The 24,936-nt window shown below is 39.3% G+C and overlaps 2 protein-coding genes across 2 annotated transcripts in view; one reads left to right on the top strand and one right to left on the bottom strand.

Moving 5' to 3' along the window:
- KPNA4 (karyopherin subunit alpha 4) overlaps positions 1–16,717 on the bottom strand; it is a 59,821-nt gene extending 43,104 nt beyond the window's left edge. Inside the window, exon 1 of the mRNA XM_046003154.1 lies at positions 16,367–16,717. Within this exon, the coding sequence (XP_045859110.1) occupies positions 16,367–16,435 (69 nt within the window). The 5' untranslated portion in view covers positions 16,436–16,717. The remainder of the gene's footprint in view (positions 1–16,366) is intronic.
- A 650-nt stretch (positions 16,718–17,367) lies between these two features.
- Positions 17,368–24,936, top strand: part of ARL14 (ADP ribosylation factor like GTPase 14) — a 119,348-nt gene continuing 111,779 nt past the window's right edge. Inside the window, exon 1 of the mRNA XM_046001410.1 lies at positions 17,368–17,400. The gene's annotated coding sequence lies outside the window, so the exon portion shown is untranslated. The remainder of the gene's footprint in view (positions 17,401–24,936) is intronic.

Raw genomic sequence — 24,936 nt, 5'->3', positions numbered from 1 at the left:
TTAGGCAGTACTAACATTTAGTAATAGGTCTTCCAACTCATAAACATGGGATGCCTTTCCATTTATTTTTGCTCTCTTTAATTTCTTTTAGCAACATTTTGCAGTTTTCAGTGTGAAAGTCTTTTACCTCATTAGTTAGGTTTTTCCTAAGTATTTTATGCCTTTTGATCCTTTTGTGACTCAATGTTTCTCAATTTCCTTCTCAAATTTTTCCTTATGAGTGAATGCTGATTTTAAATCCTGTAACTTTTTGAATCATTTATTACTTCTAACATTTTTTGAATCATTTATTACTTCTAATTTTTTTTAAGGAGGATCATTAGGGTTTTCTACATGTAAGTTCAAACCATCTACAGAGAATTTTACTTCCTCCTTTCCAGTGTGGATGCCTTTTCTTTTTATTGCCTAACTGCTCTGGCTAGGACTTTTAGTACCATGCTGAATAATATTGGTGAAAGTGGACATCCTTCTCTTCTTATTCTTCCAAGGAAAGCTTTCAATCTTTCATCGCTGAGTGTCATTTGCTAGGGCTTTTCATATTTGGTCTTTACTATATTGAGGTTGTTTCCTTCTATTCTTAGTTATGAGTGTTTTTATCATGAAAGGGAATTGAATTTTGTCAAATGCTTTTTTGTGTATTTTTGCCCTTCATTCTGTTAATTTGGTACAGCACAATTATTTTCATATATTGAACTATCCTTTACATTCCAGGATTAAATCCACTTGGTCAGGGTATATAATCCTTTTAAGATGCTGTTGAATTCAGTCTGCTAGTATTCTGAAAATTTTTACAACATCGTTCATCAAGGATATTGTTCTGCAGTTTTCTTGTAGTGTCTCTGGCCTTGGTACCAGAGTAATGCTGGCCTCACAGAATAGATGTGTACATATTCCCTCGTCTTCAGTTTTTTGGAAGAGTTTAAATGAGACTTTAAAAAGGTGTTAATTCTTTAAATATTTGGTAGAATTCACCAGGGAAGCCATCTGGTTCTGAGCTTTTCTCTGTTGGGAGATTTTTGATTACTGAGTAAATCTCTTTACTAGTTATAGATCTGTTTAGATCTTGTTTCTTCAGGATCCAGTCTTGGTAGGTTGTGTGTTTCTAGGAATTTATCCATTTCATCTAGGTTATCCAATTTGTTGATGTATAAGTCATACATATCCTTTTGTAGTACTCTTTTCTACAAAACACATGACAAGTAAAAACATTTATCTTATACAAGGAAACACTAAAATATGGGTATACTAACTAAATTCCAATGGTTCTCCGTCTGGGGTGACTTTTGTCATTCAGAGAACATCTGGCAATTCCTGGAGATAATTTGGCTTTTACAACTGGGACGGAGCATGGTACTGGCATCTACTGCCAGAGACAAGGGAAGCTGCTAAAACATTCTACAATGCACAGGATGGTTCTCCACAACAAAAAATTATTTGGTTCAAAGTATCAAAAGTGTTAAGGTGGAGAAACTTGGCTGTATTCTATTGTGAGTTATTCTAATAAGAACCCAAATTAAGTTCAAATATATTTGGAAAAATGTACACAAGAAAAAGTAAACATTCTAAAACATTTAATAGTAGTAAGATTATATAGGATTACTTTATTTTCCCATTTTTCTGAAGAATTTCTACAATTACCATGCCCTTATCATTTCAAGAGACAAAAAATTACCTTGTTTTAAAAAATTTGATTGAGTCACTACTTTTTTTTTTTTAAGATTTTATTTATTTATTTGAGAGAGAGTGAAAGTGAGGAAGATCACAGAGGGAGAGGGAGAAGCAGACTTGCCGCCGAGTATAGCGCCTGATGTGGACCCTGACCCCAGGACCCCAAGATCCTGACCCAAGCCGAAGGAAGACACCCAACTGACTGAGCCACCCAGGTGCCCCTCGTCACTAATTCTAATCAGAGCACACACACACATTTTTTAAAGTTTCATTTAATTCCCTGCCACTGATATGCCAGCCTCTGTAATGAAAATTAGGAAAAGATTGGTATACAAAATAGACCAGGTCTGTACTTTCAGGGAGCTTCTAGTCTGATGGGAGAAATTAACACTGAGTGAGTATGCTAACAAATTATCATCAGTGTTCTTAAGGAAAACAGCAAGGGGGGGGGTGGAAGGATGGCATCTCTAAGTAAACAACACTGAAGACTCAAAGGATGAGAAACAACCAAGCAGTTTAGGAAAGGGGATGAAGGTTAAAAAAAAAGGGGGAGGGGTGGAAAAAGCATTCAGACAGAACAGTACGTGTAATGGGCCTAAAGAGGAAAGAGCTATGGAAGCGTTAAAACAATTAAAAGAACATGAGAATATAAGTAAAGGAGATAATAAAGTGACAGAGGTAGGAGAAAAAGGGACCAGAGCTTGCAAGGTCTCAGTAAAGAGTCCGGAACTAAGTGTGCTAGGAACCTACTGAAACAGAGAAGGGGCATGATTTCACTTTTTAAAAGAAACATGCTAGCTGTTTTATGAACCGGAGAAGAGCAAAAGCAGAAATAAGGCAATCACTGTGGAGATGAGATTAATACTGAGGTTATAATGATGTGCCTCAGATTTTAATAGTGAGTAGAAAGTTAACAGAAAAGTAAGAATGGAGTGACATTATCTAAATAATGTCATACTTACAAACTTGTCTAAAAGAAACCTCTTTCTAGGGATGCTGCTGCAGAAGCAGGCAAAGGCTGTTCTTTATCAGTGACATCCTCCCTTCCACACCACTCCTGACTGGGTAAGGGGTGACGGGGAAAGGCTGACTCAGGAAAAGCCAATCCATAAGCAGACCAGCAGTAAAAACCAATCTGTTTCACCCTGGGCAGAACTTTATTGACTCCGTTAGATTCTCTCAGTAACTGAACCCAAAATTACATATATATACATACAGTATGGGGGGGGGGGGGAATCTAGTACTGGGTTAGTGGCTGGCGGAGCAGTAAAAAAAGGATCCATGAACTCCTACCACCAAGACACTCTTACCTCAAGTATCCTGAATAATGTGAGAATGGTTCTTTAATTTTCCTAACACCCCACACCCTTATTTGACCTAGTCTGGATTAAAGCTGTTCCCTGCACTCTTAAAAGCTTAATTAAAGCCAGTACCCATTAGGTGGGAATTTAAAATTACAGAAATTGAAGTTACAAAAAATGATTAAGCTTTCCTAATGGCATATATCTATTGAAATGTAATCTTAGGAGCTCTTACTCTAAAAATCAGGCTTTTACACGAATCTTATGGGAAGAGTTACTGGACAGTAAACATTTAGGATGCCCTTTCCCTTCATGTTTGAGGTATATTACTTATTGTAAATTTGAGTTTACGAAAAAGATAAAAGATCTACTACAACACTAGCTCAGAGTGGTTGAATATCTTCACAGGGTCAGTTTAGAGCAGGGATCTGAGAGATCTTGACCTGCTAGATGTACACTCCATGAGAATTTAGCCTGTGTTATTCACTGTTCTATCCTCACTGCTTACAACCGAAGTTCAGAAATAGAAACTGAGTATTTACTGAACAAATGAATTCAATAATAGGGAAGGGTAGATGGAGAAGTCAGTAAAAAAAGAGGTAACAAGAGGTCACCTAAGACCCTTAGGTAGTTGAGAGTTGTCACAGTCCCTTTTTATTTCTACTGAGCTTCTTTAAAAAAAATATAGCTTTATTGAGATATAATTCACACACCATGCAATTCACCCACTTAAAGTGTACAATTCAGTGGTTTTTAGTATAAAGTTGCACATAAATCACCAACATCTAATTACAGATCATTGTCTTCACCATAAAAAGCCTATACCCATGAGCAGCCATTCCCCAAGGCCTGGGCAACTACTAATCCACTTTGTCTCTAGGAATCTACCTATCCCAGACATTTCACATAATTGAAATTATAGAATATGTCATCTCCTCTGGCTTCTTTCAGGCAGCAAAATATTTTTCAAAGTTCATCATGCTGTAGCATGCAGTAGTACTTCATTCCTTTTTATGGCAGAATAGCATTCCATTGTATGTACAGACCACATTTTGTTTATTCATTCATCAGTTGATGGACAATGGGTTGTCTGGTTTGGCTACTATGGTTAATGCTGCTATAAACATTCATATATAAATTTCTGTGCGAACACTTATTTTTAATTCTCTTGGGTTTATACCTAGTGGTGGAATTGCTGGGTCACATGTTCTAACTTTGAGGAACTACCAAACTACATTCCAAGGTGGAATGCACCATTTTACATTCCCATCAGCCATGCAGGAGGGTTGCACTTTCTCTACATTCTTACCAACACTTGTTACTATCTTTTTGTTTACTTATGTTTGTTTCCATACTTACTAAAGAACCTATCCTAGTAACCTAAAGTGGTATCTCATTACGGTTTTGATATGCATTTCCCTAATGACTAATAATGTTGGTCATATTTTTTATTTGTTTATTGGTCCTAATTAAGCTTTTTCATCACTTGAGGATGATACTGTTACTACTTTTAAAGCTGGATAAGAAAAGGAAACTGGGAAAATTTTTTCACGACATTAACAGAAAAAACGTGAACATTCTGATACAAGAGCCAAAACATACTGGGTTTAACAGTTACTGAAGAACCAAGAATAATGTAACAATGATTTGAAAACATTAAGACTGTATTTTGCTTGTTTTTCTGAATGAGCAAGCAGCTGAAAGAGATAGGATGGGTGGCAAACAGGACAGGGTCATTTAATACAAGCAAATAGACACTACTTGTAGAGCTATCAAGATACAACTACCATTAACTAAACAAATTTATGCTTAGAAATCACAAAGACATGCTATAAAAACTAAAACAAATATTAAGAGTAGACACTGAACAACTTAAGTTTCCAAAGAAGAACAGAAAACTGATTTGCTTTCTAATATGAAAAAATACGTCTACCACCAAATTATGAAACCCCACATTATCTTGGGATTGGGACTTTTGTTAATAAAAATGCAATATAGGGGCACCTGGGTGGCTCAGTGGATTAAGCCGCTGCCTTCGGCTCAGGTCATGATCTCAGGGTCCTGGGATCGAGCCCCGCATCGGGCTCTCTGCTCCGCGGGGAGCCTGCTTCCTCCTCTCTCTCTGCCTGCCTCTCTGCCTACTTGTGATCTCTCTCTCTGTCAAATAAATAAATAAAATCTTTAAAAAAAAATGCAATATATTCCCAGGTTTTTCAGAACACATTATTAAAAATGTAATTTATGTTAGGTTTAATGTAAATTAAATTTAGGGTAAAAATGAGAGCTACTAAAATTTTGGTCTAATAGTAAGTAAACAGTAATAGAAAAACCTTAGGTTTTAAGTAAAGCCAGCATGTCTATGACCTTAACTCATTTTCATCACAGGTACTCAACAGTGTGAATCAAAACTATGTTGGTGAAATTTACAATCTTGTGGAAAAACAGTTACAAACTACATAAAATATCTACTAACCTACTTACCACCAGGATTAGAGAAATGAAGTCAGAAACTAGTAATTTTGCCACAATTTGGTTGAAGCACATACAAGAAAGGCTTTTTATTTGAGTGCTAATGGACAGAAAAGGAAGCCTTCCCCAATTCATGTGATGTGATTTGAATTATGGTACAGGGCAGTACAAAAGGAACTGCAAACAAAATGTTATTCTGACAGGGAACACAAGCGGTTATTTGGATATAATGAATGATGAAGCAAGCTGGAAGAAATAAAAAGACCCTCCATTCACTCTATATATACTATATGCCAGGCATTATTAAGCATTTAAATGGTTTAGAGAGACTTAAAAAATAAAAATAAAAAATAAATGGTTTAGTCTTGTTGTTGGTGTACAGAAATGCAACTGATTTCTGTGCATTGATTTTATATCCTGACACTTTACTGAATTCCTGTACAAGTTCTAGCAGTTTTGGAGTGGAGTCTTTTGGGTTTTCCACATATAGTATCATATCATCTGCGAAGAGTGATAGTTTGACTTCTTCTTTACCAATTTGGATGCCTTTAATTTCTTTTTGTTGTCTGATTGCTGAGGCTAGGACTTCTAGTACTATGTTGAATAGCAGTGGTGATAATGGACATCCCTGCCGTGTTCCTGACCTTAACGGAAAAGCTTTCAGTTTTTCTCCATGGAGAATGATATTTGCGGTGGGTTTTTCATAGATGGCTTTGATAATATTGAGGTATGTGCCCTCTATCCCCACACTTTGAAGAGTTTTGATCAGGAAGGGATGCTGTACTTTGTCAAATGCTTTTTCAGCATCTATTGAGAGTATCATATGGTTCTTGTTCTTTCTTTTATTAATGTGTTCTATCACATTGATTGATTTGCGGATGTTGAACCAACCCTGCAGCCCTGGAATAAATCCCACTTGATCGTGGTGAATAATCCTTTTAATGTACTGTTGAATCCTATTGGCTAGTATTTTGGCGAGAATTTTTGCATCTGTGTTCATCAAGGATATTGGTCCCATTCTGTCAGTTGTCTTTTGGTTTTGTTAACTGTTTCCTTTGCTGTGCAAAAGCTTTTGATCTTGATGAAATCCCAATAGTTCATTTTTGCCCTTGCTTCCCTTGCCTTTGCCGTTGTTCCTAGGAAGATGTTGCTGCGGCTGAGGTCGAAGAGGTTGCTGCCTGCGTTCTCCTCAAGGATTTTGATGGATTCCTTTCTCACATTGAGGTCCTTCATCCATTTGGAGTCTATTTTCGTGTGTGGTGTAAGGAAGTGGTCCAATTTCATTTTTCTGCATGTGGCTGTCCAATTTTCCCAGCACCATTTATTGAAGAGGCTGTCTTTTTTCCATTGGACATTCTTTCCTGCTTTGTCGAAGATTAGTTGACCATAGAGTTGAGGGTCGATTTCTGGGCTCTCTATTCTGTTCCACTGATCTATGTGTCTGTTTTTGTGCCAGTACCATGCTGTCTTGATGATGACAGCTTTGTAATAGAGCTTGAAGTCCGGAATTGTGATGCCACCAACTTTGGCTTTGTTCTTCAATATTCCTTTGGCTATTCGAGGTCTTTTCTGGTTCCATATAAATTTTAGGATTATTTGTTCCATTTCTTTGAAAAAAATGGATGGTATTTTGATAGGGATTGCATTAAATGTGTAGATTGCTTTAGGTAGCATAGACATTTTCACAATATTTATTCTTCCAATCCAGGAGCATGGAACATTTTTCCATTTTTTTGTGTCTTCCTCAATTTCTTTCATGAGTACTTTATAATTTTCTGTGTATAGATTCTTAGTCTCTTTGGTTAGGTTTATTCCTAGGTATCTTATAGTTTTGGGTACAATTGTAAATGGGATTGACTCCTTAATTTCTCTTTCAGAATGGGAGAAGATATTTGCAAACGACATATCAGATAAAGGGCTAGTATCCAAAATCTATAAGGAACTTAGCAAACTCAACACCCAAAGAACAAACAATCCAATCAAGAAATGGGCAGAGGACATGAACAGACATTTCTGCAAAGAAGACATCCAGATGGCCAACAGACACATGAAAAAGTGCTCCACGTCACTCGGCATCAGGGAAATACAAATCAAAACCACAATGAGATATCACCTCACACCAGTCAGAATGGCTAAAATTAACAAGTCAGGAAATGACAGATGCTGGCGAGGATGTGGAGAAAGGGGAACCCTCTTCCACTGTTGGTGGGAATGCAAGCTGGTGCAACCACTCTGGAAAACAGCATGGAGGTTCCTCAAAATGTTGAAAATAGAACTACCCTATGACCCAGCAATTGCACTACTGGGTATTTACCCTAAAGATACAAACATAGTGATCCGAAGGGGCACGTGTACCCGAATGTTTATAGCAGCAATGTCTACAATAGCCAGACTATGGAAAGAACCTAGATGTCCATCAACAGATGAATGGATAAAGAAGATGTGGTATATATACACAATGGAATACTATGCAGCCATCAAAAGAAATGAAATCATGCCATTTGTGACGACGTGGATGGAACTAGAGCGTATCATGCTTAGTGAAATAAGTCAATCGGAGAAAGACAACTATCATATGATCTCCCTGATATGAGGACATGGAGAAGCAACATGGGGGGGTAGGGGGATAGGAGAAGAGTAAATGAAACAAGATGGGATTGGGAGGGAGACAAACCATAAATGACTCTTAATCTCACAAAACAAACTGGGGGTTGCTGGGGGGAGGTGGGATTGGGAGAGGGGGAGCGGGCTATGGACATTGGGGAGGGGAGGTGAACCATAAGAGACTATGTACTCTGAAAAACAACCCGAGGGTTTTGAAGGGTCAGGGGTGGGAGGTTGGGGCAACCTGAGGGTTTTGAAGGGTCAGGGGTGGGAGGTTGGGGGAACAGGTGGTGGGTAATGGGGAGGGCACGTTTTGCATGGAGCACTGGGTGTTGTGCAAAAAGAATGAATACTGTTACACTGAAAAAATAAATAAAATGGAGAAAAAATGAAGAAAAAAAAAATAAATGGTTTAGTGAGATTACCTTCCATAACTATTAAACGGAGGAACCAGGATTCAAATCCAGGTGTAACTGACTCAATAGTCCATTTTTTTTTTTTTTTACATGTGATACTATAAATCCTTTTAAGGGGTTTTATTAATTAAAAGTGAAGGTCACCTCTTATAGAAGCAACAATAATATAGACAGAGGTTCTCAAAGTGTGATCAATAGATCCCTGTGGGGACACTGAAACCTTTTCAGAGGGTCCACAGATTAAAACTATTTTCATGTTACTACTACTATTTATTATGATGCTAATATCTGTATAGCAATGCAATGCAGTGAGTAAAACTACTGGTGCTTCAGTATGCATTAAAGCAATGTCATCATGCTGTATGAGTAATTACTGTATTTCAGTTAAAAAAAAAAACAACAAAAAAAGGCTGGTTCACTTAATATCCTTGATGAAACAGTAAAAAATTACCTTTATTAAAAACCTGTCTTTTCTAAAATTTTGTGATAAAATGGGGAATACATATAAACTACTTCTGCAGCATATCCACTTTTACAGTATGATGACTGTCTCAAGAAAAGTTTTTTATGACTGAGTTGCAAATTGAACAACCATTTTTTCATGGAACACCATTTTTACTTGAAAGAACGACTGACAGACAAATTATGGCTATTCAGACAGTGTCTGGCGGATGTTTTCACAAAAATGAGCAAAGTGAGCTTATGGCTTCAAGGAAAAAAACTTATAGTGTTTCTTGCTAATGATAAAATTAAAGCTTTCAAGTGAAAATAAGAATTCTGGAAAACCTGTATCTACCACTGTAAGCTTCACCAATTTCCAACATTTAACATTTTTCTGATGAACTATTTGGTACACTAATTGACAATAATTGTGAATTTTCACTGTACAATAAAATGTGTCAGCATTTGGAAGATCTGCATAACTCTGTGAACTAGTATTTTCCAAATGACCAGTATACATGCTGTCACAAAATCAGGCAATGATAAAAGATTCCAAGCGTAAGACAGACCTATAAATTTTAACATAGCAGAGTATGAAAGGCTCACTGATATGGCTTAAGATTCCATATTACAACTAAACTTTGAGAAACTACTATTTCGTGAAGTTATAATACAGTATCAAACAAAAATTTCCATAATTATCTGAAAAGGCTATTTACTCTAACCCTAAATACCCTCCCTTTCCAACTGCCTATGTGAAGTTGGGTATTTTTCGTGTATTTCAACCAAAACGGCATTATCACAAAAGACTGAATTCAGAAACAGGTATGACAATCCAACTATATTTTCTTGGCCAAACATAAAACAGACCTTAAAAAAATGTTAAACATGTTCATTCTTTTCACCAAAGTTCTTGAAAAAATGTTTCACCAAAATTTTAGGTTATTTTTCATTACAAATTTATGTAAATATAAAATAACTTCATTATTTTTTAAGAGTTAGTATTTCTTAAATCATTAGCTTTAATTTCTGAAATGGTGTTTCCTTTTGAAATGATAAATATTGACAGAAACCTACAAACAAAGCTTTTTGAGGGTCCCTAATTTTTAATAAGCATAAATAGGTCTTCAGCCCCCAAAGTTTTGAAAACTTCCAAATTAAGGCCATTAGAAGCAAATATATATTTTTCTTATTTAGTAGGTGCCATATAAAGATTGTTCTCACATTAATTATAAAAAAAAGGAGCTTCCCCTAACCCTGTCTTTTACTAAATATAAATGGAAAGCCTATAAATGTGTTCTCTAAAGTTTAAAGTCCACAAAAGATACACAATTTCCAAAAATCTCTGGGAGAAAAAGGAAACACTTACTGCATACCTACTATACCCTATGGACTATGCATTCACTATAATCTTTTAACTAACTTTGAGACCTGTGTCAAGGCTGAAAGAAGTTAAGAATAGGTAATATGGGGGTGCCTGGGTGGCTCAGTGGATTAAGCCGCTGCCTTCGGCTCAGGTCATGATCTCAGGGTCCTGGGATCGAGCTCCGCATCGGGCTCTCTGCTCCACAGGGAGCCTGCTTCCTCCTCTCTCTGCCTGCCTCTCTGCCTACTTGTGATCTCTCTCTGTCAAATAAATAAATAAAATCTTTAAAAAAAAAAAAAAAGAATAGGTAATATGGTATGGTATAAATATACAGACTTTACTTTGACACACACCTGAATTAAAGTCATTCCCTTAAATGTGATGCTACAAAGTCACTTAACTAGAGATTTTTCTTGTCTAAAAGGAATCATTCCTATTATTACACTGAGAAAAATAAGAACACAATTAAAAGCATATACAGCATGTGTTTCAATCATACTTCTCTGTTTCAAACTAAACCAGCAAGTACCAAAATCATCATTCAAGATTAGACTTGACAACAAACTCTCATTTTATCACTATAGTCCTTAAGTAGATAAATGCTGCTCCAGAAAACATTTAAAAATATTTTGAGGACCCAGGGTGCCTGGGCGGCTCAGTTGTTAAGCATCTGCCTTCGGCACAGGTCACGATCCAGGGTCCTGGGATCAATCTCTGCATGGGTCTCCCCGCTCACAGGAGCCTATTCTCCCTCTCCCACTCCCCCCACTTATGTTCCCTCTCTTGCTATGTCTCTGTCAAAAAATAAATAAAATATTTAAAAAGCGTATATATTTTTTTAAAGATTTTATTTACTTACTTGACAGAGAGAGATCACAAGTAGGCAGAGAGGCAGGCAGAGAGAGAGGCAGGGAAGCAGGCTCCCTGCTGAGCAGAGAGCCTGATGCTGGGCTCAATGCAGGGTTCAATCCCAGGACCCTGGGATCATGACCGGAACCAAAGGCAGAGGCCTCAACCCACTGAGCCACTCAGGTGCCCTCCAAAATATGTATTTTTTGAGGACCCACACTAACTATCAGATATTAGAGATCAATGCTTTAAAACCACATACACATTTTTTCTAAAGTACTTTCATTCTTTTAAAGCTAAATCACTCCTACAACTCTTCCCATCTTGTATATATATTCCTTTGACATACTAGAGACTATGAAAAATGGAGATATTTTGATATCACAAAGAAAATTATCAATGAAGAAATTCTGAGACTACCTTATAAAACCAGGAAAGCTGGCAGGGAAGCACAAAAACAATTATTTCATTCCTAACTATACTTCTATCAGATATTTCATATTGTCACATGCTTGGACCATTATACAAAAAATTAGACTGTAGTTATTTTAAGTATAGCAAATATGTTCCAAGATTTGTGATGAGAGAGGTCAGTGTCTAAAAGTTAACAAGACTTAACAGCTTAACAATGCCTTTCACTCTGTATAGTTATAAACTACCAAAGCCATTTAACAACAAATTAGCTGATCAATTTATTAAACTCTTACCAACCAAGCAAAGTTCAAGCTCACTGCATATTTTATGTTGTGTGGACAATCACAAGTTTCCAGTCATTTAATATTTTATTATTCCTTTATTTTTAGGGTAAGTTTTTTCCTTAAAGTTGTGTTTTAGATGATCTAATTATTTTCCAACAATTTATGCTCCATTAGAACTTGGATATCTCAGAACTTCTACAAAAATCACACAGATTTATTGGAAAGTCTACAAAATGCTGGGATTTTGTACTACAAAATACTACAAAAGTATCCCCCTTCTAGTTTTTTTTTTTAATTTATTTGACAGAGAGAGATCACAAGTAGGCAGAGAGGCAGGCAGAGAGAGAGGAGGAAGCAGGCTCCCTGCGGAGCAGAGAGCCCGATGTGGGGCTGGATCCCAGGACCCTGGGATCATGACCTGAGCTGAAGGCAGAGGCTTTAACCCACTGAGCCACCCAGGCGCCCCTCCCCCCTTCTACTTTTAAAACATAAACTAGATGAGCTCTATTTGGTCCATTCTGACAACTATTTTATTTGAAGTTTGATCACTACCCATTTCCTGTGCAGAGTTCAGTGTATCCTGTCTGTAGTTACTTTTCTCAAACTAATAATGATGATCCTCAACCACACTGCAAGAAAGCTGCCTAGCTTTGAGTATTATCTAAGAATTCCCATAAATTATTTTACATGGATACTGACATAATGCCTAATTCTTTAATGCTTTTGTTTCAAAAACTTAGCATGACCACATTTTGGAAAGGTACCTTACTGAAACATAAGAATGAGTATCATTTTGAAAGCTCTGAATCAGTTTCAACTTCTAACATTTAGAAATTGTGACTTTAGAAGGGTCAACAATTCCCTGTGGCCAAACTGCCCTTCAATGAGTAATTACAGAGCTCTACGTTTAAAACTTTCCCTTTTAATTATAAATTTAATGTAACTTAAATTCTGTACGGACACAGAGAAAAAACAGAGAGCCAATAGCAAACAAGGGAGTAAAAGAATCAATTGCAGTGAATCCTATTAAATCACCCTAACCCCCAAGTAGAAAATCTAAAAGTGATAAAATGCTCAGACTACCACTAGGCATCCTCCTAACATTAACCTATTAATTTTCACAACACTAATAAAGCAGATGTCAAGTACCTCTATTTTAACGGATTAAAGAATCCTAAGAATGACAAACTCTCTCAAGGTCACCCACAAAGTTAGAGATCAGCAGATTAAACTCTCGGACTCTGTACTCTATTTCAAATCAAACAATGTTAGATCAAACTGAAAAATGGTACAATTACCTCATTCTATGCTGTTCTATATTTGTGCTGCCCAGTAAGAGAGGCAATAGCTTCATGTGGCTATTAAGCAGCCGAAATGTAGCTAGTACAAACTGAGGTACGCTTTAAATGTAAAATACAAACTGGATTTTGAAGACTTACTATGAAAAGAATATAAAATATCCCAATATTTGTTTACATTGCTGATGCTATATTGGTATCTTGGATGTACTGGATTAAATACAATTCACTGGACAGTGATGGTCCCTACTGTTTTGTTTTGTTTTGTTTTTAAGATTTTATTTATTTATTTGAGAGGAAGAGACAGCAACAGAGAAAACTTGTGGAGAGGAGAGAGAGGAGAAGGCTCCCCACTGAGCAGAGCCCGACATGGGCCAGAGCTCCAACTCAGGATCCTGGGATCATGACCTGAGCTGAAAGCAGATGCATACTCCTTTACAAAAACCTCCCAATGAAACAGATGTCATCATTAAGACCTAAACCAAAAGCAGCATTTTCTTAGAATCTGTTGCGGCAAAACATAGGAACCATATTTGGAAGGGACGGAAGGGACGGTAATGGGCATAGTAAGTATTCTGAGGAACACAGACATATATGTAATTAATAAATACACAAAATAGACCATTCTAGTGTTCTGTAAGAATGATAAAAGAAGTTGCTATTTCATTACAGGTATATGTGACTTTAACTAAGTGAGGAGAAAGTATAGGTTCCATTAGAGTCAAGCCATTTCCTTAAGTGAAAAGATCCCTATTCCTTTTGTACACACAGGGTTATCAAAGTCATCAGGGATGCCCATAGGCACTATAAACTTCTCAAAAAAATCCGATTAATGTGTATTTATAGTTATTTTTTTAAATCACCTATAATATTGTTTTAACAGAGTCAGCACAATCTTATTCTGACTAAAGTAATGAGAAATTCACAGTCAAGAGGAAACATCAATTTACAAAACAAAACAAAAACAAACAAACAAAAAGGACCACTATAACAGTCTGGCAATCCCAGAAAGGTTACACATAAAGTTACCATATGACCCACTAATTCTACTCAGTGGTATATAAGCAAAGGACTTGAAAACAAGTCCACACGAGTATGTGTACACAAATGTTCACAACAGCATTTCACATAATAGCTAGAGTGGAAACAACGCAAATGTCCACCAACTGATGAATGGATAAACAAAATGTGGTATATCCATAGGCTGGAATATTATTCAGCATATTTTTCATCCACAAAAAGGAAGGAGGCATTGTTATATTTTTGTTACATGTGTGAACCCTGAAAGCATTATGCTACCTAAAAGAAGTCAGTCACAAAAGATCATACACTGTATAACTCCATTTATAGGAAATATCCGGAACAGGCAAATCTAGACAGACAAGAGAGTAATGGGCAATAGAGATTACCCATGAGTTAGGATTTCTTTTTGGACTGATAAAGATGTCCTGAGTTCATTGTGCTAATGGTTGCACAATTATGTGAAAACACCAAAAGCCACTTTAAATAGGTTAATTGTACGGTATATGAATTACAGCTCAATGAAGCTGTTTTAAAAAAAAAAAAATGCAGCCAGAAATGTACATGGGGGTAAGGATTAGAACCTGTCAGGTATCTAATAGCTGTTTTTCAGGATTTCATAAGTTGTGGTATTTATGTTTTTAAATTTTTAATTCTTTTCATTCTAAATATTGATATTAACAAAAAAGTTTCATTACATCATTATTACACAACTAGGTAAATTTAATGAAAAAAATCATAAATTGTACATTTAAAGTAGTAAGGATGGCATGTGAATTACCTCAGTAAAAATGTTAAAATTTTTTCACTAAAAAAAGGATCACAGGATATCTCACATTAACCTTAAAACAATCACAGAACTACAGCCACAGCCCCAGATATTTAATAGATCCTCAAACTACAAAACCTGCTAAAAACAACAGAAACTACCTTAGAGATTGAATGGCTTTGTGAAAAGCTCAAAAAATAATTACCATCTCAGTGAAGCAAATGCTCAAAGTTCAGAAACAGGTGATGGAAATTTCAAGATTTTAGTATAAAAAAGGACAGAGGGACAATATAAAAAATACAACTTGACCACTAATCTTTTATGAGCTAAACTCCTGATTCAGATACAGGATGCAAGCATTAAAAAAAAAAAAAAAAAAAAAAAAAAATTTACCTAGACTCTTAAAACTAAAGGGAAGAAGTCTTCTATCAAAATTCTGTGATTTGTGTGTGTATGTGTTTTACCCCCACACCTCATGTAGCCTAACAACCTCTGGAAAAGCTGTATCGAAGAAACTGTGAAGGGTTTTTTTTTTTTCACCTTTTTAAAATAATAAAACGTGATGGTGCCATTCCATAGCCCACCCCATCCCCCACTACCACCACCAGCAGGTGGAGGGAAAGGATACTGTAGACTAGAGGATGACAGCTTTGTATAACCCTGTGGACTTTATATGTAAGAATGCAGCTGGTGGTCTCTCAGGAGGGGATAAAGAGATTTGTGAGCAAGCTGAAATAAGGGGTATTCTTTGCCTGGAAGAGGGCACACCGTGAGCCACATCTTCAATCAGCTATATCCAGAGTAAAACACAGGCCGCTGGAAGGCACTGTTAGCATCATCAGGATGGCCTCTCACGCCGGGGGTGTTTTTTTCAACGGAGAAGTTGACTCCTGTAGTTTGGATATTGGGGGGAGGCAGGGGTAAAGCGGGAGTCGGGAAGACCAGAAAAAATGCCTTTAAGTGGAGACGACTCGGACCCCGCAGGGGAAGTTCCGAGCCCCACTCGGTCGCCACACACTCGTTCCCCCCCCCCCCCACCACCTCCCACCGCCCTCCTCGCGGCGCCAGACGTCGCGGCCCGGGAGAGAGCCGGAATCGCCGCCGCTGCCGGGGCTGGGGCCGCAGCCCGGCCGGGGCAGCGCGGCACACGCACGCCTCCTCCGCACTCGCCGCGCCCGGCCTCCCCGCCGCGCGGCCCAGCCCCTCGCACCCGCGCCGGGCCGGCTCCCCGGGGCAGGCCTAGGCCGCGTCGGCCGTACCCCAGCACCTCGCTCCCGGGCGGAGGTGGACCAGGCCCGACACAAACTTCCCGGCGCGTTCGCAGAGGCGTCACGGACTGGCCGGCCCCCAGCGCCATTCCCCCGCGGCCCGGCGGCGGCACCCGCCCCTACTCCCCACACTCTGAAGTCCCGGCGGAGATCGGCCCGAGGCCCACAGCCCCCACCCCTCCGGCGCCCCCGAGTTTACCTCCAAGTCGCGGCCTTTGTTCTTGAAATTCTTGAGCCGTTGGTTGTCCAGTTTCTCGTTGTCCGCCATGGCCGGGCCGGTGACTCCTTCCCCCGCCCGGGCCCCGCGGGATCCGCCCCAACCACCACGCCGCACCGACACTCCCAGGAACCGGGCCGCCGCCTGAGCTGCAATGCCCGCCGGGCCGCCGCTTCCTTCCTCCTCTCACCTGCCTCCGCCGAGGCCTTCTCCTCCTCTCCCCGCCCGCCCCCCCCCGCCCTAACCCCACCGCGACCGCAGCTCCGGCGAAGACAACTGCGGGGCCGGGCGGCGGCAACGGCGGCGGAATGTGCTGCCGGCTGAGAAGGGGGAGGCAGCCTCGATCTGAGGGCCCCGGAGCCGCGGCCACGCCCATCACCGCCAGCCCAGTTCGCCGATTGGCCAACCAGGCTCCGGTGCGCTCCACCAATCAAAAAGGACGATGGAGAGCGGGGGCGGAAGAGAAAACGGAAAGGGGAAGAGAGCAGCGTTGGGAGGAAGGGCCGGAGGACTGGAAGGCTGGGAGGGGCGCGGCGGGGCAGGGCGGGGAGCGACCACGTGCCTCCGGAGCTACCCGGAGGAAGCGAAAGAGAATTGGACCACTTGAGGGGAGGCGGGGAAGGGCAACGAGAGAACCCGGGAGCGAGTTGGTTTGCTCTTGTTGTCCGGCCGCCCCAGCTCTCTGTGTTTCAGGTTTGAAGCGGAGTTAAAGTTTTTTTGTTTTTGTTTTTTTTTTTTCCGGTGCGCCTTCTCTTTCAGGGCATTGCTTGCGCGCTCCGTTGACTTTACAGGAAGTAGGAGATGCACGTTGGCTCAGTCCGGTCGGGCCACTCCACAGGGTCCATTCCCAGGCTGGGGGTCCCCGCCGTTTGAGGGCAGGACCATGGAGTTTGGACCGCCTGGGGTGACGTGCGTTTGGGAGTCGCGGCGGAAAGCGAGAGGGACAGTGGGTGGAAAAGGGAAAGGACGCAGTAGGCAAATCTGATTCATCGTTTCAGATCACGTCCCCGAAACAGGTAGGACCTTGGAAAGCGCTGGCGATCCGGTGATGATACCGCCTCTTAGGTATTTCGTTTTAGAAAGTTAAAAGAAGTTACTTGGCCAGAAAGTACTAACTTCTGTAAGGCGGTGACTGTGGCACCTGACATAATAATGTAGTATTGTAACTGTTGAGGAAGAAAATGAATTCCCAAGGATATACATTTGTATCAGAATATTATTACTAGACGCAGAAATAACACAAGCGACGAAGGAACGTGTTCGAATATTTCAGAAAAAGGGGGAAGGAATGGTTTAAAAATATATTTACCAATTAATAGCACTTCAAATATGCAGGAAACGAAGTAGGCAGCAAAAAACTCAGGTCGTAAGGAAAGGGGGCGGTGTAGGAGTATTGGGTGTGTTTAAATTTGGCGAGGTATGGGGATTTCTTTTGGGAACTTTTACTCCTCGCCCGCCCCTTCCCTCCCACTTCCTTACTGATCTGAATACCTTCAAAAGTATACTTTTAACCGCCTAGCGGAACAGAATCTGTACCTGGAAATAATTCACACTGAAGGTTAACCTGAATGTAAATTCATTGCAGATCTTAAAATATAAATGAAGTTCATTATAGATCCTATTCTCCAAAGAATAATTTAATTGAAGTAACATTGCACACTGGAGCACTGATGTTTTCAAAAAAAGTTTAGGATAAGAAAGTTAAGTTGAAAAGATGGAGTGTGTGTGTGTATGCCACCATTATGGATTTTTGTTATGAACCGAATTCTATAAAACAAATTACTGGTTGAATTCCCACCCTATGAATATAAGTTATCCTGTCGACATGCATATATAAACGAATATTTTGTACTTCTTGGTATAAATTCCGTGATAGCTTTCATCATGAAGTTTATCAAATTGCCTATCGTCCTATGTCTATTTCTCCTAGCTACAACTGATTGTTAATTAAATAAAAACTTGAGTTTCTCTGCAGAATACCCCTAAAGAGAAGGGTGTGATCACAGTTACCCACTGAAAGGGACACAGTACAAACAGGAAATACCACAAAATGATTTATTTTCTTTTATTATTACTATTTAATGTCTTTATAAGGTCTTTCTTCCTCTCTAGACAGCAACTTCTCTGAAGTCAAGGAACATACTTGTTTTGTTCCCTATCATGTATGTATTCGGCACCTAGTAGTACTTCACATATGGTGTGCCCTCAGTGACTATTTGTCAAACACAGGACCTGAATCTCAGCTTTTTTGAATGTATGTTCCATAAATTAAAAAACAAGCCATCACTTTTTGATTAAGAATGTGGATCAAGTTGTTAGTGCTTTTAAATATATATATTTAAGATTTTATTTTTATTTATTTGTCAGAGAGAGAGAGAGAGTGCGCACACACAGGCAGGCAGAGTGGCAGGCAGAGGCAGAGGGAGAAGCAGGCTTCCTGCGGAGCAAGGAGCCCGATGTGGGACTTGATCCCAGGATGCTGGGATCATGACCCGAGCCGAAGGCAGCCGCTTAACCAACTGAGCCACCCAGGTGTCACCTTGGATGCCAACCCAAGTTGTTAGTGCTTTTAATTTACACTGGGTCCCTTCTAAGAATTCTTAATTTTGTGTCATGCTTAGTCCAGGGACAAAGTTCAGGGAGTAGATCAGACATAAGCTTCAGGGCAGACGCCCCTATATGTTTAAAAATAGTTGTGATATATTTTGCAGAGTGGAACAATTATCCTTAATTATAATCCTTGGGTTTGATGGCCTAAATTTTTCATTTGAAATTATAACTGTCTGTTCTGTACTTTCGGTTCTTCCCAGATAGAACATACCTGGTTTATCAGAAGGGTAAAGAAGTTCTTCCAGGAGTTGGTAATAGCTCTAAATGCATATTGGCAACCTAATTGGCAAGATATGGTAGCTCTAACTGTAGTTAGGAGATTTCAGAATTGAACTTGCTGAACTAAGGAAGTAAATGCAGCCATCAATACCATTTCAATAGACTTTTTTGTGTATATGAAATATAGTTATAATCAAACTATAAAACCTATATATAACACCTGTTTTCAAATAGGATATTCAAGGTTAGGTAACGTCATATCCTTTCTTATTACTACTTTAGTATAAGAAGTCTAAAATTATTAAGGAGATACTTGCTTTCAATGAATGTGTCATGACATTCTCCTCTTGGTCACTTTTGGAATAAAGAAATTTTCTTTGGAGCAGAGATTTGTGAAAGGATTTTGAAGGTTTATACAGGTTTTAGTTGATCAAATGTAATTTCAAGAAGAATTATAATTGATAATTCAAGCAATTTGGAGTATTCTCATGATACATACATTAAATTAAAGACTGGAGTGTTTCTTTAATCTATAATATGGAACTTATAGTTTGTTTCTGTTTGGGAAATTATGTCTGATTTCTTGAGCAGAACTGGGTAGTATATGCTGAAACAGGAAGCAATTTTATCTGTTGCTAAATCTTAACTAAAATTTAATTTGTGGGACGCCTGGGTGGCTCAGTTGGTTAAGCGTCTGCCTTTGGCTAAGGTCACCATCCCAGAGTTCTGGGATCTAGTCCTGCAGTGGGCTCCTTGCTCAGCAGGGAGCCTGCTTCTCTCTCTTCCTGCCGCTCCTCCTGCTTATGCTTTCTCCCTCTGGATCCCTCTCTGTCTCTCTGACAAATAAATAAAATCTTTTTTAAAAATGTGATTTGTATTTTTTTATAGTTGGACTGGTTCATTTTTTGCGAGAAAAACATTGGACCTTTGGTAATACACATTATTTTCTTAGGAAAACATAGCTGGTCAGTAATGGGGGTCTTCATTTATCCTCTTTATTGCCAGGATTTTTCTGACTTATAACTTGAGAACTCTGGAAAAAATTACTTTACTCTGACTGAAGTTCCTGGATGGTAAAAGATGATGAATTTAAAAAGCTACCTGTGGGTATTAATTTGATTAAGAGAGATGAGCCACACAGTTTTTCTTTAACTTAGTTTTTTTTTTTTTTAAAGTTCAGTTTTGACTAATTAATGGGAGAAAACTTATAATTCTTGGGTACAAATCATTGATGACTGATTGATATCTATTTGTATTGCTACCTGGCAGACAGCCTAGTAGATTTTCTAAAGCTTTTTTAACTTGCTTTTTATTTGGGCCTAAAATAATGCTTTTAATTCTGAAAAATAAATACTACAGAAGGAGCCATCTAAAAGCCAAATGGTCAAGAAGATTGATCATGTGACTTAGAGCAGTTTCTCTCAAACAGAGAGTTCCTCAGAACTTCCCAGTATTAGTAAATGTTTGTTTAAAAAAAAAAGTTTTCTTGGTCTACCAATTTTAGGAACTTATAGGTGGGTGGTAGTGGGAACTTTAAGACATTAGTGTTAGGCAGAACACTATTTGGAAACTTGAAATTAGTGAGCCTAGAATGATCACTATCACTCCTCAAACATTTTTGTGTTAATAGCAGCAACTACGTATAATGACTTACAAATTGCTAGTATTTCAGAAGTTTGCTTAGAGATTAGTTCTTTGAAATATATTCGTAGGAACACGGTCATGATTAGTGGATAGGTGTTCAGGTTAGCCCACAAAGGCTTATTTAATCTATAAAGGACTTCCATGAACATCACAGAGCCTAATCACATTATGCCGCAGTATTTCTATGAGGAAAATATTTGGATTTGCAATTTTTTTTTTAAAGATTTTATTTATTTGACAGAGATCACATGTAGGCAGAGAGAGGAGGAAGCAGGCTCTCCCCACTGAGCAGAGAGCCCGATTTGGGTCGCAATCCCAGGACCCTGGGATCATGACCTGAGCCGAAGGCAGAGGCTTTTTTTTTTTTTTTTTAAGATTTTATTTATTTATTTGACAGAGATCACAAGTAGACAGAGAGGCAAGCAGAGAGAGAGAGAGAGACAGAGGAGAAAGCAGGCTCCCCACCGAGCAGAGAGCCCAATGTGGGGCTCGATCCCAGGATGCTGGGATCATGACCTGAGCTGAAGGCAGAGGCTCTAACCCACTGAGCCACCCAGGTGCCCCTGGATTTGCAATTTTTTTTTTTTTTTTTTTTTTTTTTTTAAAGATTTTATTTATTTATTTGACAGAGAGAGATCATAAGTAGGCAGAGAGGCAGGCAGAGAGAGTGAGAGGGAAGCAGGCTCCCTGCCGAGCAGAGAGCCCGATGTGGGACTCGATCCCAGGACCCTGAGATCATGACCTGAGCTGAAGGCAGCGGCTTAAACCACTGAGCCACCCAGGCGCCCTGGATTTGCAATTTTGATAAGGAAGAGCACATCTCTTATCTTTACGTCTATGCACCAGGAACTGTCTAGGTACCGAAGTTATAAGGATTACGATGTTCCTTACATTAGAATTCCATGCATCAGACATTCTGCAAGTTTATACCTTACCTGGTGCCTGGCCTAGCCTCTTACCTTTCAGACTCCCATCATTTCCAGTAGCTTATGCTGGTAAAGAGGAAGTTTTGCCCCAATACTTCTCTTGCCCCAATACTTCTCACTTCAGGTAAGCTCCCTACCCTATATATATATTTTTTCCTTTTTATTTCTAAGTAATTTCAGATTCATAGGAGTTAAAATGTACAAAGAGGCCCTACATAACCCTCACTCAGGCACCTCCAATGGTAGTATCTTGTATAACTATAGTACACTATCCAAACCAGGAAATTGCTATTATTGTAATACACAGAGCTTATTCAGAAGGGATGGAAGACATTAGAATGTAAAGACCATATGCAAGTATCAGGGGGTGCCTATATACTGGAACCTCTTATAACCCTATGCTTTATGAGAAAGAATTTTGTAATGACAGTAATTATATTGAGTACCTACCATATTCTAGGTGTTTTATGTACGTGAGATATTAATATCATGTTTTTATTTGTATTTCTACTATTATAGAGATTATTGTTGAGCAATTTTGTGTCAGGCAGTCTTCTAAGCAACTAATATATATTAAGTCATTAAACCCTCCAAACAACACTATAAGGCAAGTATGTTATTACTCATTCTACAGATGAGAAAACTGAAGAACAGAGAGGATTGGTGACTTTTCCAAAGTCACTGTATAAGCAGAAAACCTGGCATTTGAACTAGGGTGGACACCAGAGCCAGCACTCCTGATTACCATATAGGCACATAAACATCACAGTTTACAGTTAACTTTTTAAGATAGGCATTATTATTTCCACTTTTTAAGTAAGGAACCCAAAGTTTAGATAGGCTGAGCAACTTGCTCAAAACCCTATACAACTAATAAGTGCTGGAGCCCCAGTTTGATTTAAGGTCTGACTAGCTGCTAAACTCCCACTGTTTATAGTTGACCATTACTATGGGCTGCAGGCTTGCGTCCTAAAATCCATGTGTTGAAACCTCATCCCCAATGTGATGGTGTTTGGAGGTGGGGCCTTTGGGAAGTAATTAGGTCATGAAGGTAAAACCGTTATTAATGGGATTAGTACCCGTAGAAAAGGGGCCCATCAGAGATCCTTCTGCCAAGTGAGGTTAGTGAGAAGATGGGGGTCTATGAGGGAATGTGTTCTCATCAAATTGGCTACTGCCTTGATCTTGGACTCCAGCCTGCAGAACTGTGAGAAATAAATTTCTGGGGGCACCTGGATGGCTCAGTTGGAAGAGCACGTGACTCCTGATCTTGATGTTGTGAGTTCCAGTACCACACTGAGTGGTGAAGAGATTACTTGAAAATAAAATCTTAAAAAAAAAAAAAGTAAATTTTTGTTGTTTATAAGCACCGGTCTGTGGTACTTTGTTACAGCAGCCTGAACAGACAAAACCACCATGCTGCCTCCCTGGCCTATAACACAGATCTCCCCTGGGCCTCTATGATATTGTTGTTTATATTAAGAAATATACATTTGGTCTTCCTCCATGGTTCCTGGCACATAACTCCTAAAACCTTTGTAATTTCCTAAATGATAACAGTTATAGGGGTATCTTTCCTTCTCCGCTTCTGAAATAGCTCCACAATGAAATGGGTGTCTTTTGTTATTCATAACAAGCCCCTTTCAACCACATCTGAGTTTATGTTAATGCAGTGACTTTTGGAAAGTCCCTAAGGACACTGGGGGCTGGTTGCCAGGGGAACCAACTGTGTGATTAGAGGGTTCAAAATTTCAGTCCAACCCCTGCCTCTGACCTCTGGGGAGGGGAGAGGGACTGGCCAATGATTTAATCAACCAAGCATACTTAATGAAGCCTCCATAAAAACCCAAAAAGGATGGATTGGGAGAGCTTTCGGGTTGGTGGACTTGTGGAGGTGCTCCAGAGGTGCTCCAGAGAGATCTGGAAGCCCTTTCCCCATACTTTGCCCTGTGCATCTCTTCCATTTGACTGTTCTTAAGTTATATCCTTTTATGATAAACTGGTAATCTAATACTTAAAACTGTTTACCTCAGTTCTATGAGCTGATTAGCAAATTAATCAACCCCCACTCCAGGGGGGTTGGTATATAAATCTCTGATTTATAGCTGGCTGGTCAGATGTACAGGTGACAGCCTGAACTTGTGATGATGTCTTAAATTGGGGGGGGGGGGAGGGCAGTGCTCAGTCTTGTGGGGCTGAACCCTTAACCTGTGGGATCTGTAGGACACCCAGCTGGTGTCACAGAATTGTTTGGGAGCAGGAAAAACTATCACACATTGGTAATCAGAAATGAGAATAGTACTGTGAATAGACAGAAAACAGATTTTTTTTTTTTCCCCCTAAACTGGCTCCAAAGAGGTCTAGTTCTGAAATGTCTAAGGCAGTGATTCTCAAACTTTAAGGTGCTTTAGAACCAGCTGGAAGACTGAAAACCCAAATTGGTTATAGACTTACTAAAAAATGTACTAAATAATGTTTCAAGGACAGAATTTAGCCAATTTCATTTCACTTTTTAAATAGATTTATGCAATATTTTCGTGGGTTCCTTTCTATTCTCAGGCTTTTCTCTTGAGTTTTCTCAAATGCCATTTTCTTGATGACATTTTTCTTAAAAGACTGACTCCACTGAGCCTATGAAGTCCAGTCCAAGTTCCTTGCTGTTAGTTAAATCTCATATCCTCTGCTGCTGCCTTTCCTCATTCCTTGAAGGCTCAGGCCTGTGTCTCCCTTCTTGAGTCACTTCCCAAAGAGGCAAAACTTGTCTCTTAACCGTTCTTCCTCTGCTCAATTGCAGCCCATTTGCCAGGCATTCTGGTTTCCCTCTACTAGCTTCCACCTTAGGGCCATGCCCTCACAGTTAGTCAGGAATGAAGTCCCCTGCCACATCTGCACTGATCTCCAGGAACCATCTCTGATTCCAGCAAACAAACAAATCCCAGTATCTCCATGGTTTAGTCTCCCTGTTCAGCATGGATTCCTTAAAAAAAAAAAGAAAGAAAGAAAAGAAAAACCTAATGGCACTAATCTACATGTAGTTTCTTTCTTTCTTTTCCTTCTTTAAGCTTTTATTTATTTACTTGAGACAGAAAGAGAGCACAAGCCAGGAGGAGGATCAGAGAGGGAGATGCAGGCTTCCAGCTGAGCAGGGAGCCC

Source organism: Meles meles, chromosome 4, assembly GCF_922984935.1.
Source record: "Meles meles chromosome 4, mMelMel3.1 paternal haplotype, whole genome shotgun sequence".
NCBI lineage: Eukaryota > Metazoa > Chordata > Mammalia > Carnivora > Mustelidae > Meles > Meles meles.
Note: the sequence above shows the minus strand (reverse complement) of the source record. Positions and strands in the feature narration are given on the sequence as shown.